General features: G+C 36.9%; 1 protein-coding gene across 18 annotated transcripts in view; it reads right to left on the bottom strand.

Moving 5' to 3' along the window:
- The window catches only part of LOC123564405 (muscle-specific protein 300 kDa-like), a 188,485-nt gene that overhangs the window by 157,835 nt on the left and 11,664 nt on the right, over nucleotides 1–18,986 (bottom strand). For 16 of the 18 annotated variants that reach the window (XM_053517326.1, XM_053517374.1, XM_053517332.1 and 13 more), the window contains 12 exons: nucleotides 16,329–16,481; nucleotides 15,376–15,540; nucleotides 14,615–15,094; nucleotides 14,100–14,264; nucleotides 13,486–13,512; nucleotides 9,172–9,336; nucleotides 6,734–7,045; nucleotides 6,198–6,362; nucleotides 3,842–4,168; nucleotides 3,375–3,530; nucleotides 2,851–3,015; nucleotides 2,437–2,617 (listed from right to left, as the gene is read on the bottom strand). In XM_053517326.1, coding sequence (XP_053373301.1) covers nucleotides 2,437–2,617; nucleotides 2,851–3,015; nucleotides 3,375–3,530; nucleotides 3,842–4,168; nucleotides 6,198–6,362; nucleotides 6,734–7,045; nucleotides 9,172–9,336; nucleotides 13,486–13,512; nucleotides 14,100–14,264; nucleotides 14,615–15,094; nucleotides 15,376–15,540; nucleotides 16,329–16,481 — 2,461 coding nt within the window. Of the gene's footprint in view, nucleotides 1–2,436; nucleotides 2,618–2,850; nucleotides 3,016–3,374; nucleotides 3,531–3,841; nucleotides 4,169–6,197; nucleotides 6,363–6,733; nucleotides 7,046–9,171; nucleotides 9,337–13,035; nucleotides 13,045–13,485; nucleotides 13,513–14,099; nucleotides 14,265–14,614; nucleotides 15,095–15,375; nucleotides 15,541–16,328; nucleotides 16,482–18,986 lie in introns of all 18 variants that reach the window. The other 2 variants (XM_053517335.1, XM_053517354.1) reach the window with 2 other exon arrangements.

The raw sequence follows: 18,986 nt of genomic DNA, 5'->3' as shown, positions 1-18,986 counted from the left end.
ACCTAGTTTTTGACTGCACGTGACCCACTTTTGAACTTGACCTAGATATCATCAAGATGAATATTCAGACCAATTTTCATACAGATCCCATGAAAAATATGGCCTTTAGAGAGGTCACAAGGTTTTTCTATTATTTGACCTACTGACCTAGTTTTTGACCACACGTGACCCAGTTTCGAACTTGACCTAGATATCATCAAGGTGAACATTCTCACTAATTTTCATGGAGATCTTTTGAAATATATGGCCTCTAGAGAGGTCACAAGGTTTTTCTATTTTTAGACCTACTGACCTAGTTTTTGATGGCACATGACCCAGTTTCGAACTTGACCTAGATATCATCAAGGTGAACATTCTGACCAATTTTCATGAAGATCTTGTGAAATATATGGCCTCTAGAGAGGTCACAAGGTTTTTCTATTTTTAGACCTACTGACCTAGTTTTTGATGGCACGTGACCCAGTTTCGAACTTGACCTAGATATCATCAAGATGAACATTCTGACCAACTTTCATAAAGATCCCATGAAAAATGTGACCTCTAGAGTGGTCACAAGCAAAAGTTTACAGACGCACGGACGCACGACGGACACCGCGCGATCACAAAAGCTCACCTTGTCACTTTGTGACAGGTGAGCTAACAACACCTCTAATCAGTCTTAAAAGGAATCACATACGGTATATTTTTGATATCCTTGAACACATCAGTAAAGTTATAATACAGTGCAAGTCTGCCTGGTTGAGCATCCCTGACTCAAGCACCAATGCTCCCTTGAACAACTGATGTGGTCCATAGCTATTTATCTAATATCTTCTATATTTTTATCACTCAAAACCCTAGAACTTGGAGCATTTTGCTAATGTTTCATCCTCTAGCGGTAAGTCTTTTACTGTAGATTAAAAACTTCTTTTTTTTATCTCACAAAAGTTTCTGCATAAAACTTCTTAACCACTTAGTTTAACAAGAGGACCATGATGGTCCTGAATCGCTCACCTATCCCCACATGACCCAGTGTTGAACTGAGTATGACGTCGTTATTTCTATTACTTGACACAGTGACCTAGTTTTTGAGCACATTTGACCTAGATATCATCAAGATAAAAAATTCTGACCAATTTTCATGAAGATCAATTGAAAAATATGACCTCTAGAGAGGTCACAAGGTTTTTCTATCATTTGACCTAATGACCTAGTTTCTGAAGGCACGTGACCCACTTTTGAACTTGACCTAGATATCATCAAGGTGAACATTCTCACCAATTTTCATGAAGATCTCATGAAAAATATGGCCTCTAGAGAGGTCACAAGGTTTTTCTATTTTTCGACCTACTGACCTAGTTTTTGACCGCACATGACCCAGTTATGAACTTGACCTAGGTATCATCAAGATTAACATTCTCACCAACTTTCATGAAGATCCATTGAGAAATATGGCCCCTAGAGACATCACAAGGTTTTTCTATTTTTAGACCTACTGACCTAGTTTTTGACCGCACGTGACCCAGTTTTGAACTTGACCTAGATATCATCAAGGTGAACATTCTGACCAATTTTCATGAAGATCTCTTGAAAAATATGGCCTCTAGACAGGTCACAAGGTTTTTCTATTTTTAGATCTACTGACCTAGTTATTGACCGCACGTAAACCAGTTTCGAACTTGACCTAGATATCATCAAGGTGAACATTCTGACTAATTTTCATAAAGATCCCATAAAAAATATGGCCTCTAGAGAGGTCACAAAGTTTTTCTATTTTCAGACCTACTGACCTAGTTTTTGACCGCACGTGACCCAGTTTCAAACTTGACCTTGATATCATCAAGGTGCACATTCTGACCAATTTTCATGAAGATCTCTTGAGAAATATGGCCTCTAGAGAGGTCACAAGGTTTTTCTATTTTTAGACCTACTGACCTAGTTTTTGACCCCACCTGACCCAGTTTCGAACTTGACCTAGATATCATCAAGGTGAACATTCTGATCAATTTTCATGAAAATCCATTGAGAAAGATGGCCTCTAGAGAGGTCACAAGGTTTTTCTATTTTTAGACCTACTGACCTAGTTTTTGACCCCACGTGACCCAGTTTCGAACTTGACCTAGATATCATCAAGGTGAATATTCTGACCAATTTTCATGAAGATCTCATGAAAAATATGGCCTCTAGAGAGGTCACAAGGTTTTTCTATTTTTAGACCTACTGACCTAGTTTTTGACCGCACGTGACCCAGTTTCGAACTTGACCTAGATATCACCAAGATTAACATTCTGACCAACTTTCATAAAGATCCCATGAAAAATGTGACCTCTAGAGTGGTCACAAGCAAAAGTTTACGGACGCACGGACGGACGCTACGCGATCACAAAAGCTCACCTTGTCACTTTGTGACAGGTGAGCTAAAAACATGTAAACTTTTGACAATTTTATATATCTAACCAAGATTTGATTGCAGTTCATTGATGTCAGTATCAAACTGCTCAAAGTCATTGGTGAGCATGTTCAGCTCCTCCCTGATCAGTTCTTGTCCCTGATTGGATGTTTCTGGTAGTACAGCATCTCCACGACCCAGAGTATCATCAAGCTTCTGGCGACCTGTCTCCAGGGTACCAAGAATATCCTGAAAGACATACATTCATGGGTCTTAAACACTTCTGCCTTAAAACAGTTTACCTGCTTTCATTAAAAAAATGGGTACTGAAAATAATTTGACAACATGAACATATTTTTGCTGGTCTGACTCAAGAACCTTGACAGTGATTTAACTTTATGTGACAAAATTAACATAAAAGTTTAAAATACATTTACTGATATTGAATACTGTAAAATATTCATAAAAAGTACTTTACATACCAGGACTTTCTGTAACTGAGCCTCAATTGCTGTTCTGTCACCACGTACATCACTACATGCATTCATCTTGTCAACTGTTGTACTCAGCCACTCTGACGTGTCCATGTACGAGTCTCTGTACTGCTGGTGATTCTTCATGTATTGCTCACAGTTCAACTGAAGATCCTACAAACAGAAATAACATGGACAGGATTTATTACTATGATGTGTCGCATTTATTACTATCTTATAACACTGTGGTTAATTTGATAAAAACTAGTTCTTAAATTTCTAGCAAATATTTAGTTAAACAGTCCAGTTATATAAAACTAACGAAACAGTCTTGAAATTAATTTTCAGTCCAATAAGAAAAGAATCACTAGTATTCAAACAAGCTATAGACTGACAGCTAGTTCAACAACTTCATATTCATAGGTAAACAAGACGTTAGAGACAAAAAACTGCTATCTGAACTTAGTTTTGAAAATTTATACCACTAGCTGACTTTCCAATTACATTTTAATGAATATTAAATGGAATGTTACCTTAGCATCCCCACAGAGTCTGTTATATTTCTCTACAATCTGTCGGATCTGTCCATTGAGGTCAGCATCACTGCTTGATTTCTGCTGTAAATTCTGAGCTTTCTCATTCAGGTTATCAATGGTTGACTGCTGAGAGTTTATGTTCAACTGTAGAACCTGTTAAAACAAACAGTTATGTCAGTAATTTCAAAGTTGTACAAAGCAAATATACTCTAATGAAAGCTCCAAAACATAAATATTGGATTGTTATATATCATATTCTCTGAGATTTATTCATTTTATACATTATTTCAGTAACATGCAGAAGTTAGTTAACCAAGTGGTTCCTGGTTTTTGTTCCTGAAATAGCTGCTTGAACTTAAAACTACTGCAGCTGGACTAGCTTGTCCTTCCAAGCTGAGAAGGCAGGTATTCAGAACTTTATAGAATTTGTAAATTTATTGCAAATGAATATTTAAATCACTGACCTTTATTCTCTCTAACTGCAGTTTCTTCTCTTGCAGGGTATTCTGTAACTGTGTCTCGGTGCGTAGTTGGTTCTCAAGGTCGTTCAACCATCTCCTCAACTGTTCCACACTGTCATCATACACCGTCCACTGTGACAGAGTTCCGTCAAGTTTGTTTCTTGTGTCGTTGAGATCAGCCGAGAGAGCATCATATTCAGCCTGCAATGTCTGCATCTCTCGTCTCATGTTGTCACGACCAGCGACATTCGTGTTGGGAAGAACTATCTGCAGGTTGTCAAGGGCGATCTGGAGCATGTGCATTCCTTCTTCCTTGTCTGCCATCAGATCCTGTAACAATCGAGCAGAGAAGTGTAAAAAGACTGTTCTTGATTCACTGTGAATCTAAATACATGATTTAAGTGGTACACACCAAAGATATACAAAAGTACAATCAAACTACTTTAAACAAGGCACTTCTACTAACTACTTTACTGTACTGGGTTCTTGTTAACCAGCTTTCATCCTGCGCAAAATCTTCTCCATCTTTAGAATCAAACCAGAAATACATTAAAACAATGATGGCTCAAAGTCGCAATGGGATGAGAAAAATCACATGTCGATTGTTTGAGTGAACCCAGGCACTCAATTCATTAATGCTCGAGAGAGCAGTGTTTCACAGTATATAGTATGCGAAATACAGCATTACATTTTTCATCCTGCAATAATTTACAAGATTTATCATTAACATCTGTTCTGAATATTGCTATAGCATTTTCTGTTAGTTCTTTTAGATGTAAGATTAGAAAATGTTTACAGCTGTATGAATACCGTTTACATGTATATGGTTGTTTGTCCAGTTTACCCGTTACCATGTAACAATACCCCTGCTTCCAATTTACAAACAAACTTTGTTATCTTTAAAGTTAACATTTTACATAAGTTAAGTTTACTTTTTTTACAATTTATTATCATTTTTCAGACACAGTAGACATGTTTTACAAACACATGTACTGAATTAATCCAGATTTACATTACAAATATTAAAAACTGTTAAAGATGACAAAGTCTGATTGTTAATTAACATAATTCTTTAAAGCATAAAGCATGAAATATGATGATATCATTATGAATATGAAATGAATGGATAATTCTAATTTCCAGCAAACCAAAAGCTAGTATACTTTTTAAAAAAAAAAGAAAAAAAAAAACAATTCATAACTTTGAAACCAGTTGGGAAAAGCTAAAAATCATTCAATAAAGCAACCGTTCCTTTCTACTTCTCCACAACAAATTTTTTGTCTACTAGAGGGAAGGTAGATTTTCTCTTCTCCCGATAATTTAAACAAAATAGTGTCCAAAACAACTCTAGTTTGTATTGAACTTAAAAAAAAAACTGAGCCGCACCATGAGAAAACCAACATAATGCATTTGCAACCAGCATGGATCCAGACCAGCCTGTGCATCCGCACAGTCTGGTCAGGATCCAAGTTGTTTGCTACTGGTTTCTCTAATTGCAATAGGCTTTGAAATAAAACAGCATGGATCCTGACCAGACTGCGCGGATGCGCAGGCTGGTCTGGATCCATGCTGGTCACAAATGCACTATGTTGGTTTTCTCATGGCGCAGCTCAAACTGTTATGGTTCTACGATGGATAATGTAAGCCTTGTACATATACAATAGTGAATGAATGCTTACCCATACATTCTGATGTAAGAAAATATAGTGTACTTAATAATACATCACATACATTTATTATGAAGATTCAACAAAATTGAAGAGATATACTTAACTTTGAAGACATGTAATACTACACAATACAGGCAAAATCTGATTTAGTGATCCAAAACGTACACAGATAAAAAAATGCTTGGAGCGAACACCAATGGACAGGTTAAGTTACTAAGAATTTTGTTTGAGGAAAGGAACTATCTGCCTTTCTGTAAAGGTGTTTTCTCTTCTCAAGTGTCCATAACAGATAATATACTACTGTAACTATTGAGAAAGAGTCAATTTCCTTGTGAGAGAATAAAGACATTTCAAGATTACAATTGCCTCGGCCAGAATTACTGCGACTGCAGAAGCCCTGGAATTTGATTGGATTAATCTTTTACTGGATATGAACAGTTCCATCAATGGCAATCTTTGGTATGACTGCAATATGTAGTATGACTGCCAGTATTATTTAACCGAGGCAAAAGATCATATATTTTCAGCAACTGATATTACAATTTAGCTTGTATTTTTTGTGTCTAATTTCTGCCTCTATTTTATATAAGAGTATTAAGTAAAATTGAAGGGCTCAAACTACAAAACCTTAAAATATCATTTATAACTTGCTTACAACAATGACTGACCAACTGATGTAAAGCACATACCTGAAGTTTTTCAATACGTTCCTGAACAGACCGTCTATCTCCCTTCACGTCACTCTGTGACTGCAGTTTCTTTCTCATGCTGACAACCCATGATTTACATTGGTCAAATGAACTACCATATGCCTGGTGGTCTAAGACATACTGCTCCCAGCGTCGACATAATTCCTGCAAACACATTATCAATGAAATATTTCTATACTTCGATAAACTGAAGAAGACTTGTGAAGAAATCTCTCTTATCTCTATCTACCTCTGGTTTTCATATATAGATATGTTGTGCAACTCAATAGTTGAAAAACATGAGAATTTATTTCTGTTTGTATGTCATCTCAAAACATTTCTAGGACATAATTCCAGATTGTCTACCAGTATCTTTAATTATAACTGTAAGCACTAAAGATGTACAAGTGTATGCTCAGCCTTGTCTATATTAGAAAATGTGCTCCCAGTTCCAATATTTATAGGAGATAGAAAAATTAGTTCTATGCAAGCTTGTAACAATTTCTGAGTAAATCATTTCTATCTGGAATACTAACCTTGACATTGACTTTGAGAGTCTGATATTTAGTTGCCAGTTGTGATGACTGACTGATCACTCTAGTGTCTGTACTGATTCTGACAAGGTCCTGGGCAGAGTCACTCAATGCATCAATATCACCTTGTCTGGCATTCAACTCCTCCTGTAGTTTTCTCAACCTGTCCAGCTGGTTCTGCTTGTCTTTTAGAGTGGCCTTCAGTTCTGTGTCTTTGACCCTCATCTCAACTTCCTTCAGCCAGTTGCTGCAGCGTTCAAACCAAGAATCAAACTCCTTCCACTGGTCCATACAGCTCTCTAGGTCTTTCTTTGTCTGTAAAATATTTACGATATTAAATAAACATAACCAAGTCTAATGGAAAGCTAAACTAGAAAATGCTTTTGTAAAAAAGCGCATGTCTCCCCCAATGCAAAGTCCTATAGGCAAGAAGTCAATTGGGGTCAGGAGCGAAAGTCAAAGAGACACTGATGGTTGGCTGCAATAGGGATCATCTACTTGGCATGTCCGCTAAATTTCAACACTCTTGGCCTAGTGGTTCTCAAGTCGCTGTTCAGGCTACTGTGACCTTGACCTTTGATCAAGTGACCTCAAAATAAATAGGGGTCATCTACTCTGCATGTCCAATCATCCTATTAAGTTTCAACATTGTAGGTCAAGTGGTTCTCAAGTTATTTCCAAAAAATGATTTTACATGAACAGGCCACTGTGACCTTGACCTTTAATAGACTGACCCCAAAATCAATAGGGGTCATCTACTCTGCATGTTCAATCATCCTATGAAGTTTCAACATTCTGGGTCAAGTGGTTCTCAAGTTATTGATCGGAACTGGTTATCAATGTTCAGGCCCCTGTGACCTTGACCTTTAACGGAGTGACCCCAAAAACAATAGGGGTCATTTACTCTGCATGAACAATCATCCTATGAAGTTTCAACATTCTGGGTCGAGAGGTTCTCAAGTTATTGATTGGAAATGGTTTCCCATGTTCAGGCCCCTGTGGCCTTGACCTTTAACAGAGTGATCCTAAAATCGTTAGGGGTCATCTACTCTGCATGACCAATCATCCTATGAAGTTTCATCATTCTGGGTCAAGTGGTTCTCAAGTTACTGACCGGAAATGGTTTTCAATGTTCAGGCCCCTGTGACCTTGACCTTTCACACAGTGACCCCAAAATCGTTAGGGGTCATCTACTCTGCATGACCAATCATCCTATGAAGTATCAACATTCTGGGTCAAGTGGTTCTCTAGTTATTGATCGGAAATGGTTTTCAATGTTCAGGCCCCTGTGACCTTGACCTTTGACGGAGTGACCCCAAAATCAATAAGGGTCATCTACTCTTCATGACCAATCATCCTATGAAGTTTCAACATTCTGGGTCAAGTGGTTCTCAAGTTATTGATCGAAAATGGTTTTCAATGTTCAGGCTCCTGTGACCTTGACCTTTAATGGAGTGACCCCAAAATCAATAGGGGTCATCTATTTTGCATGTACAATCATCCTATGAAGTTTCAACATTCTGGGTCATGTGGTTCTCAAGTTATTGATCAGAAATGGTTTTCCATGTTCAGGCCCCTGTGACCTTGACCTTTGATGGAGTGACCCCAAAATCAATAGGGGTCATCTACTCTTCATGACCAATCATCCTATGAAGTTTCAACATTCTGGGTCAAGTGGTTCTCTAGTTATTGATCGGAAATGGTTTTCAATGTTCAGGCCCCTGTGACCTTGACCTTTGAGGGAGTGACCCCAAAATAAATAGGGGTCATCTACTCTTCATGACCAATCATCCTATGAAGTTTCAACATTCTGGGTCAAGTGGTTCTCTAGTTATTGATCGGAAATGGTTTTCAATGTTCAGGCCCCTGTGACCTTGACCTTTTGACGGAGTGACCCCAAAATCAATAGGGGTCATCTACTCTTCATGACCAATCATCCTAAGAAGTTTCAACATTCTGGGTCAAGTGGTTCTCTAGTTACTGATCAGAAATGGTTTTCAATGTTCAGGCCCCTGTGACCTTGACCTTTGACGGAGTGACCCCAAAAACAATAGGGGTCGTCTACTCCAGCAGCCCTACAACCCTATGAAGTTTGAAGGTTCTAGGTCAAATGGTTCTCCAGTTATTGCTCGGAAATGAAGTGTGACGTACGGACGGACGGACAGACGGACGGACGGACAGGGCAAAAACAATATGTCTCCTGGGGGAGACATAATTAAAACCTATTAGAAGAACTATTTTACGGCATTTTGTAATCAATTAATCCTAATTTGACTATGAACAAACTAACAAAATCCTCAGTACTGTATATCAGTGAGTTCGATTCTAAGCACATTATATAAAGTTAGAACTTTTTTCAGGTGTCCGATTTAAAATCAGGATGTGATTCCTTTCCTTAAAGATTTAAACATGCTAATGTTGGAAATGTTTATAGAGTTTACCTTCTGTAGAGCTGTAACAAAAGCTTCCCAGTCTGCCCTCAAGGCCTCCGTCTCCCTGACAACACTGTCCTTGCCCTGGGGTGCTGTGTTTGGAAGAACTTTCTCAGCTAGAGCCACAATGTTCTTCACTTTGGGCTCCCCTTCCATCTTGGTTGCAAGAATGTCCTAATATCATAAAATTGAAAGGTTATCATTGAACCATTTATAAATATAGCAGAAATCCTGTACCAAGATTTCAACTCAGTAAATTCATCAAAATTCTAAACACAGTAACACTACAGTGAGTATTCATCTGTTGGAAGCCCAGTGTATTACATACATGCATCACTACAATGCAGTCAAGTCTTTATAAATCAAAATTTAAAATGTTAAGATGCACTCTTAATTAGGTATTTATTGTCTAAATAACAACAAAATGCTAAATGCTACGGAAACAGATATCAATTAAAAAATAAGACATGCATAATCAAATTGCAGCCATCAGAAATCATTCAATATCTTTTTGTCCATTACCAATAAAAGAGACAAAAACCATCATATATAGTATCGTGGTACGAGGCAGCGATATCGGATATCTGTGTGCCCAAACATTTTAAAACAGTCTTAACTAGGAAAGGTTTCATCTTTACAAAGAATATTATCTTTACCTTAAAAATATTACTTTTCGCAAGGAATTATTTAAAAAAGGAATTATTTAAAAAAAAATTATCACAAAAAATAAAACTAGAAAATGCTTTGTAAAAAAGCGCATGTCTCCCCCAATGCAAAGTCCTATAGGCAAGAAGTCAATAGGGGTCAGGAGCAAAAATCAAAGAGACACTGATGGTTGGCTGCAATAGGGATCATCTACTTGGCATGTCCAGTCATCCCGCTAAATTTCAACACTCTTGGCCTAGTGGTTCTCCAGTCACTGTTCAGGCTCCTGTGACCTTGACCTTTGATCAAGTGACCTCAAAATAAATAGGGGTCATCTACTCTGCATGTCCAATCATCCTATTAAGTTTCAACATTGTAGGTCAAGTGGTTCTCAAGTTATTTCCAAAAAATGATTTTACATGAACAGGCCACTGTGACCTTGACCTTTAACAGACTGACCCCAAAATCAATAGGGGTCATCTACTCTGCATGTTCAATCATCCTATGAAGTTTCAACATTCTGGGTCAAGTGGCTCTCAAGTTATTGATCAGAACTGGTTATCAATGTTCAGGCCCCTGTGACCTTGACCTTTAACATAGTGGCCCCAAAAACAATAGGGGTCATTTACTCTGCATGAACAATCATCCTATGAAGTTTCAACATTCTGGGTCGAGAGGTTCTCAAGTTATTGATTGGAAATGGTTTTCCATGTTCAGGCCCCTGTGGCCTTGACCTTTAACAGAGTGACCCTAAAATCGTTAGGGGTCATCTACTCTGCATGACCAATCATCCTATGAAGTTTCATCATTCTGGGTCAAGTGGTTCTCAAGTTATTGACCGGAAATGGTTTTCAATGTTTGGGCCCCTGTGACCTTGACCTTTCACAGAGTGACCCCATAATCGTTAGGGGTCATCTACTCTGCATGACCAATCATCCTATTAAGTTTCAACATTCTGGGTCAAGTGATTCTCAAGTTATTGACCGGAAATGGTTTTCAATGTTCAGGCCCCTGTGACCTTGACCTTTAATGGAGTGACCCCAAAATCGATAGGGGTCATCTACTTTGTATGTACAATCATCCTATGAAGTTTCAACATTCTGGGTCAAGTGGTTCTCTAGTTATTGATCGGAAATGGTTTTCCATGTTCAGGCCCCTGTGACCTTGACCTTTGACGGAGTGACCCCAAAATCAATTGGGGTCATCTACTCTTCATGATCAATCATCCTATGAAGTTTCAACATTCTGGGTCAAGTGGTTCTCTAGTTATTGATCCGAAATGGTTTTCCATGTTCAGGCCCCTGTGACCTTGACCTTTGACGGAGTGACCCCAAAATCAATAGGGTTCATCTACTCTTCATGACCAATCATCCTATGAAGTTTCAACATTCTGGGTCAAGTGGTTCTCTAGTTATTGATCGGAAATGGTTTTCAATGTTCAGGCCCCTGTGACCTTGACCTTTGACGGAGTGACCCCAAAATCAATAGGTGTCATCTACTCTTCATGACCAATCATCCTATGAAGTTTCAACATTCTGGGTCAAGTGGTTCTCTAGTTATAGATCGGAAATGGTTTTCAATGTTCAGGCCCCTGTGACCTTGACCTTTGACGGAGTGACCCCAAAAACAATAGGGGTCGTCTACTCCAGCAACCCTACAACCCTATGAAATTTGAAGGTTCTAGGTCAAATGGTTCTCCAGTTATTGCTCGGAAATGAAGTGTGACGTACGGATGGACGGACGGACAGACGGACGGACAGGGCAAAAACAATATGTCTCCTGGGGGAGACATAATTAGCAAAAGTTAATTCCTTGAGAGTATCTGTGATTTTACTGTACTCAAGCATAAGAACTGCAACCATTTAGTGACAGGAGGACTTGAATGATTCTTGGTTGACTGTTGTAAGGTAATCATACATCTCATGCAAAATATATGAACTGCAATCATTTTATACAATCAAACATCCTTGACTAGCAAATATAACATGTTTCAATCACATGCAATGTAAGTAATAAAACCACTGGTTTGGAGATGTCAATGCACAATGTCCTGTCGATGTTCAGTCAAATACAGTATGTTACACAGCAAGTGTATGTAATTATGAAGTTTTTGCATGGTGGACAATGTTCTAATGAAACATTATATGCTGACATATCCAAATCAGTGGTAACTTCTAGAACTTGTCATACTAATTATGTTAACAAAAAAACAACAACAAAAACATGCAATTATTTGACCAAATGAAAATATTAAAAACAACATTAACGGCACTGATCTACAAATTTGTGATTGTTTTTACTGCGCTACAAAAGAACTGTGCTGCAGAAATAAAGTTGTGATTCTTGAACAGTTCTAAATGACAAAATGAAACCAAATGAGATGACAGTGATTTCGATACAGCTAAATTTGTTAATTATTTATACCCTACCAAATCGAAGGCTATCTTTCTGGCTTGCCACTACATAAATTATACACAGACAACACACATAGTCAAACAGGATAAAATATATAATGTATTAATTTGTTATGTTATAGACCCATATAATAACCCAAATGTTTAATTTCCTATACTCAAAAAAAAAAGAAAAAAAAAAAAAAATTAGTAACATAAAATATTGAAACATAAAAGAAAATGAAATGGGAATGACTGATGATTCTATGTCAAGATTTTTGCCTAAAAAAGCCAATTCTCATGTTACTACTGCCCGAGCATGGCAACCAACAAAACCCATTGCCAAAATTCACATTATAAAATCTATCAACTTTCAATAAGTCCTGTTAATCTAAGCCTGAAACTACCCTGCACCTGGTAGCAAGCAGTGACCATAGAAACACCCTATTTCATAATATATCTCTGATTAAGACAAGTTTTCCTACTATTTCATAAATAACTTGGACGGCATTTTTTCATTTATAATAAAAAAATGTTTACTTTTAGCTGGCACTACTTTATTTTTCATAAATGGAATAATTTCTCATCATTTTTTTATGAAACAATCCTATTTTTTACAATCTATTTATCTGCAAAACACTACAAAAACAAACTTCACTCCATGCTTGGTAATTCAGAGACATACTTTTCCTATCTATAATTTCGTGCCATGCTAAATGGTATTTTGGATACATATGAACATTAGCTGACCAAACTCTCACTATATATAGTACTATAGGATAGGAGCAAGCAAATAGGAAAGAAAAATCTCAAGGTGTTGTAAAAAACAACTTACACAACGACGCTGTTTTTTTTTTTAAGATAAAAATCACAAAACAACATATTATTAGGTAAAAATCAAACTTTAAATGTTGGAATGTTAGGTTTTATTACACATAGTGTTCAAATATGCACAAATAACTTCTATAACAAGTGCTGGTGTTTGATACATCATTTGAAGTTATCGGGAACTATTTCACTCAAATACCTATTACAAATATTTCGTACCATTTTCTGTCAAATGTAACATATATTTTGCTTATATTTATTTTAAATACTTATCATATATATCAGATTCACTCTATATAAAAACTGTTGATTCAACAATTAAACTATTACAAATTAAGAAAAGTAAGATTTCCCTGTACTGAACAGTTCCTAAATTGTATTTTTTTACATACAGTATCACACAAATGTTTTTATTTCTCAAACCAATTTTCAAAACCCAAGTACCAAAACTCCTTACTTTTTTCAATATTTCTCTATCAATTGACTGTAAAAGCAATAAAAAACAAACTCATTATGTGCAACAATTCACCATACTTGAAGCATGTTTCATAAGCATTTGAGCCGCGCCATGAGAAAACCAACATAGTGCATTTGCGACCAGCATGGATCCAGACCAGCCTGCACATCCATGCTGTCTGGTCAGGATCCAAGTTGTTCGCTTTCAAAGCCTATTGCGATTAGAGAAACTGTCAGCGAACAGCATGGATCCTGACCTGACTGCGCAGATGCACAGGCTGGTCTGGATCCATGCTGGTCGCAAACACACTATGTTGGTTTTCTCATGGTGTGGCTCATTTATTTGAAATTTCATGCAGAGGGAGTTATTAGGGTTTACCACACGTTCATCAACAATATACCATGCAGTTATAAATAAAAGCTTGTTATTCATATCAAAGAACTTTAATAAAAGCAAAATTTCTTTCATAAAAACAAAATCAATGTGTGACTTTGAATAACAAATGGTGATCAAAATATCTATTCTAAGATGCAACAATCTTTGAAAGTTCATAATATGAAAAACCTTTTTTGATGACGAAGTGTTCTTTGTTAAGTCAGAGTGAAATAAATTACCTGTATTTTGTCAAGTCTGTTCTGTATGGTATGTCTATCTCCGGCAATGTCGGCACACAGTGACAGTTTCTCACGTATACTGTTGAGCCACTCGATACACTGGTTGTAGGCATCATTATACTGCTGATGATCTGCCACAAATCCTTCATACTGTGTCACACGCTCCTGCAAACACAAAAACAGTTTACCAGTATTGCCCTAAAATATTAAAAGTTCTAATTCATGCTCATTTTTCAAACTCATTTTGAAATCTACAAGATTGTATATAAACAGACTACTCAAATGCAACGATCACTTGAACCTACTTGTAAGCATAAATATTCTTCCAGAAAATGCCTATTTCTACCTCATCTCTGCTTTTAATTACATTGTATAATAATTTGTAGAAAATGTACATGAAATATATCCTCTTACAAAATGCTACTGTTTCTTATTCTGTTTTTAGATATACCACAGTAAGCAAAGGAACTGATCACGAGACATACAACTGGCAGACTGGTTATGTGAATGCTTACCTTAGCCAGGCTACACAGCTTAGTATATCTAGCACCAGTCTGGGAGACAAAGTTGGACAGCTGTGGATCACTGCTGCTCTGTACCAGGGTTCGAGCCTTGTCATCAACTGAGTCTATCACACGCTGGTATGACAGCACATCCTGATGCAGCACTTTGAAATTCTGCAGCTGAGATTTCTTTTCCTCGAGAGTTGATCTTAGTGGTACCTGACCTTCTAGCTGAACTTCAGCATCTCGCAACCATTGTTCAACTTGTCCATAACTGTCATCAAAGGTTGTCCATTGTACAAGGGCAACCTCAAGTTTACGCTGTGCTGAAGACAGGTCATCAGCCAGACTTTCCCATGTTAGTTTATGTTGACGTAGCTCCTGACGAACCTTTTCACGTCCGTCTGTTGCCGTGTTGGGGTATAACTTTTCACCAGCTTCTATAGCCTGGTTCAGCTTAGCAAAGCCAGTATCTCGTTCACTGATCAACTCCTGAATATGTACAAAATACATAAATTACCTTGCACATAAATCAGTTTTGTTCCATTTGTGCATATCACAAACTTTTAAGGTACAGTTTACTTTTGCTACTTCTGTGGATGGCGTTTGTTAATCTTAACATAATAATAAAAACTGTGGTAAAAAGGCATCACAGAGAAACAAAATTTTATTTTAATAATAAATGTTTTTGTATCACAGGAACCAGCATAATCCTAACTAGCTATTAAAGCTTCAACGCTGTTCCCATTTAGCTGTACAAGCCTGGAACCAACCTGTATTCTTTCAAGTCTTTCCTCCAGTTCTTGCCTGGTACCAGTAGTGTCTGCATTATTGGCAAATTTTTCTTTGGCACGTGTAAGCCACTGACCAAGGTCTCGGGATTTCTCTTTGTAATGTTTGTGATCAGCAACATTCTGTTCACACTTCTTCAGTATGTCCTGTAAAATTATACACATTGTAATATAAGCTATATAGTACATTGAAATATCATGGCATAATGTGCTACTTGGATTGAAAAGAATTAAGGAAGAACAAATTTAAGCATTAAACAAGATGTCAGTACTATGAGATGAATACCCCCAAAGAACTCCTACAACTCTGCCCGTGACCTTGACCTTAGAAGTACAGACCTGACTTTTGTGTGCAACAAATTATCTCAACATGCTTAACATTTATGTAAAGTTCCATTAGAATCACTTAAATTGTTGTAGCTGAAACACTGTTTTAGACAGACAGACAAAATAAGATACAGACAAACAGTGTGATAGTTATGCCTTCCTTCATGGCATATAAAAAGTTGTACAATATTTTTTCTTTACGTTGTACATGGGGCAAGAGCAAGTGTTCTTCATTCATATAAATAAAGAAGTAGGTGTATTTAAAACTGTTTCACTATAACCCCTCGAAATATCTTACAGTTAATCTACAAGTACTGTACAATCTGTTCTCAAGTCTAAAGTATTAATGACATCATCTAAAACCAAAATAGTGTTACTCCTTTTTTCAGTTATATAACAGTTTTAAGTTGAAGACAACAGCTAAACATATGCTATCTAACAATTATAGCTACCTTGACAGCTTGTTGCAGTGACTGATATCTTACCTTGACAGCTTGTTACAGTGACTGGTATCTTACCTTGAAAGCTTGTTGCAGTGACTGATATCTTACTTGTTGCAGTGACTGATATCTTACCTTGACAGCTTGTTGCAGTGACTGATATCTTACCTTGACAGCTTGTTGCAGTGACTGGTATCTTGAAGTGAGTTGAGATATAGATGACGTCACACGTGTCTCCCCTGTCAACTGTTGTAACGTCTGCGACTCATCAGAAAATAGGTCAACCTCCCTCTGACGTGACTTGATTTCCTGCATCAAGTCCTGAAACATGGAAAGCAATCATATTTTCTGCCTTTGTATAAACAAGGAATTTATCTGCTCTAAATCTTTTAAGGACGTGAAAAATGCTTGAAACTATTATCTAGTATTATACATGACATTTCTTTTGGCATTTTCTGACTTGATTTCCACAAAAGATGGAAGAAAATTAATTAATTTATTTTAGTAGGTTTCAAATACATCAAATGTGGACTACAGCTACTTAGCAGTGAAATCAATATATTCTGATATCTCTGACAGTATATAACATATTTGCATACACATGCATGACACATGCAAAAAATGCTTTCATCTAATTTACATTATATAAACCTTTTTCATCCTTTTTTTGTCTTGCATGAACAAGGCATTCCATGTACCAAACTGAAGCATAGCCATACCATTGTAACATGCTGTTTAGCTATACAATACACCAAGAAAGGTATTCTTTAAAGCGAAAAAAAAAATGTAACAAAAAGGCTGTACTGGAAACTTTTAATCCAAAGTTCCCCTTGTATGTCCAAGAACTAGTACTGATAAAATATTATGATTTCACTGATTATAAATCAAACTGCAACTGAAAAGAAACCAGTGTGAGATTAAATGTCCACAAACAGCTGAAAAATAAAACTTTACTACATGTCTAACCAATCCCATCAAGACTTTCTACTACTGAAATCAAAAATTGCAATAATAAACCAATATTCCACATTCCAAGTAGTTCAAGCATTAAAGCTGGCCTACACCAATAAATGAACAATGTTAGAATGAAACATTAGACAAAAAGTGAGCATTCTTTAAATTTACACAACAAATGAATTTTTAGATGAAAAAATGAAAGATGAAAACCATCCCAAATGCCTTTATAATTTGAGCCGTGCCATGGGAAAACCATTGTTCAGAGCACCGCCTTGCGGGTGCTGACGCTCATCTGATTTTTTTTGTATAATAGAAATATTGTCCTACCCATGATTTTCTAAGTCTAAAAAGGGCCATCATTCTTGCAAAAAGCAGGATAGAGTTATGTTTCTTGATGTACAGTGTCCACTTATGATGGTGAAAAACTGTTGCAAGTTTTAAAGCAATAGCTTTGATAGTTTATGAGAAAAGTTGACTTAAACATAATATTCAACCAAGAAAATGATTTTTCTAAGTCCAAAAGGGGCAATAATTATTGCAAAAAGCAGGATGGAGTTATGTTGCTTGCTGTACTGGGTCAGCTTATGATGGTGAACAAGTGTTGCAAGTTTCAAAGCAATAGCTTTGATAGTTTAAGAGAAAAAGTTTACCTAAACATAAAACTTAACCAAGAAATCTGATATTTTCTAAGTCCAAAAGGGGCCATAAATCTTGCAAAAAGCAAGATGGAGTTATGTTTCTTGCTGTACAGGGTCAGCCTATGATGGTGAACAAGTGTTGCAAGTTTTAAAGCAATAGCTTTGATAGTTTAGGATAAAAGCTGACCTAAACATAAAACTTAACCAAGAAAACTGATTTTCTAAGTCCAAAAGGGGCAATAATTCTTGCAAAAAGCAAGATGGAGTTATGTTTCTTGATGTACAGGGTCAGCTTATGATGGTGAACAAGTATTCCAAGTTTCAAAGCAATAGCTTTGATAGTTTAGGAGAAAAGTTGACCTAAACATAAAACTTAACCAAGAAATCTGATATTTTCTAAGTACAAAAGGGGCCATAAATCTTGCAAAAAGCAAGATGGAGTTATGTTTCTTGCTATACAGGGTCAGCTTATGATGGTGAACAAGTATTCCAAGTTTCAAAGCAATAGCTTTGATAGTTTAGGAGAAAAGCTGACCTAAACATAAAACTTAACCAGGCAACGCCGACGCAGACGCCGACGCCGACGCCGACACCGACGCCGACGCCGACAACCGCTCAAGTGATGACAATAACTCATCATTTTTTTTCAAAAAATCAGATGAGCTAAAAATGAAAGATGAAAACTATCCCAAATGCCTTTATAATTTGAGCCGTGCCATGGGAAAACCAACATAATGGCTTTGCGACCAGCATGGATCCAGACCAGCCTGCGCATCCGCGCAGGATCCATGCTGTTCGCTAACAGTTTCTCCAATTCCAATAGGCTTTAAAAGCGAACAGCATGGAGCCTGACCAGACTGCGCGGATGCGCAGGCTGGTCTGGATCCATGCTGGTCGCACACCCACTATGTTGGTTTTCTCATGGCATGGCTCATTTATTTCTATACTTTAAATGTTAAACTACACCAAAAGGAACTGTTATCTCTGAATGTTTCAATAATCTGGTAAGCAAATGCAAAGTTAATATATTTTTTTGTCTGCTAATTCATTTTTATATATTTATAGTGAGGCAGCAGTGACATCAGTGAGGATGATTATTGTTCAACAACTGCAAGATGCAAGTTGCCAATTTACCATGTTCATTCACATTCTTGGTACATTTGTCGAGTTGTTACCAAATTCTTCAATTTTTAACAATATAATTATCAGATGTCTGGTATCTGAGTACAAA

This window comes from Mercenaria mercenaria, chromosome 1 (genome assembly GCF_021730395.1).
Source record: "Mercenaria mercenaria strain notata chromosome 1, MADL_Memer_1, whole genome shotgun sequence".
In the NCBI taxonomy this organism is placed as follows: Eukaryota; Metazoa; Mollusca; class Bivalvia; order Venerida; family Veneridae; genus Mercenaria; species Mercenaria mercenaria.
This window is presented reverse-complemented; position numbering and strand designations above follow the sequence as displayed.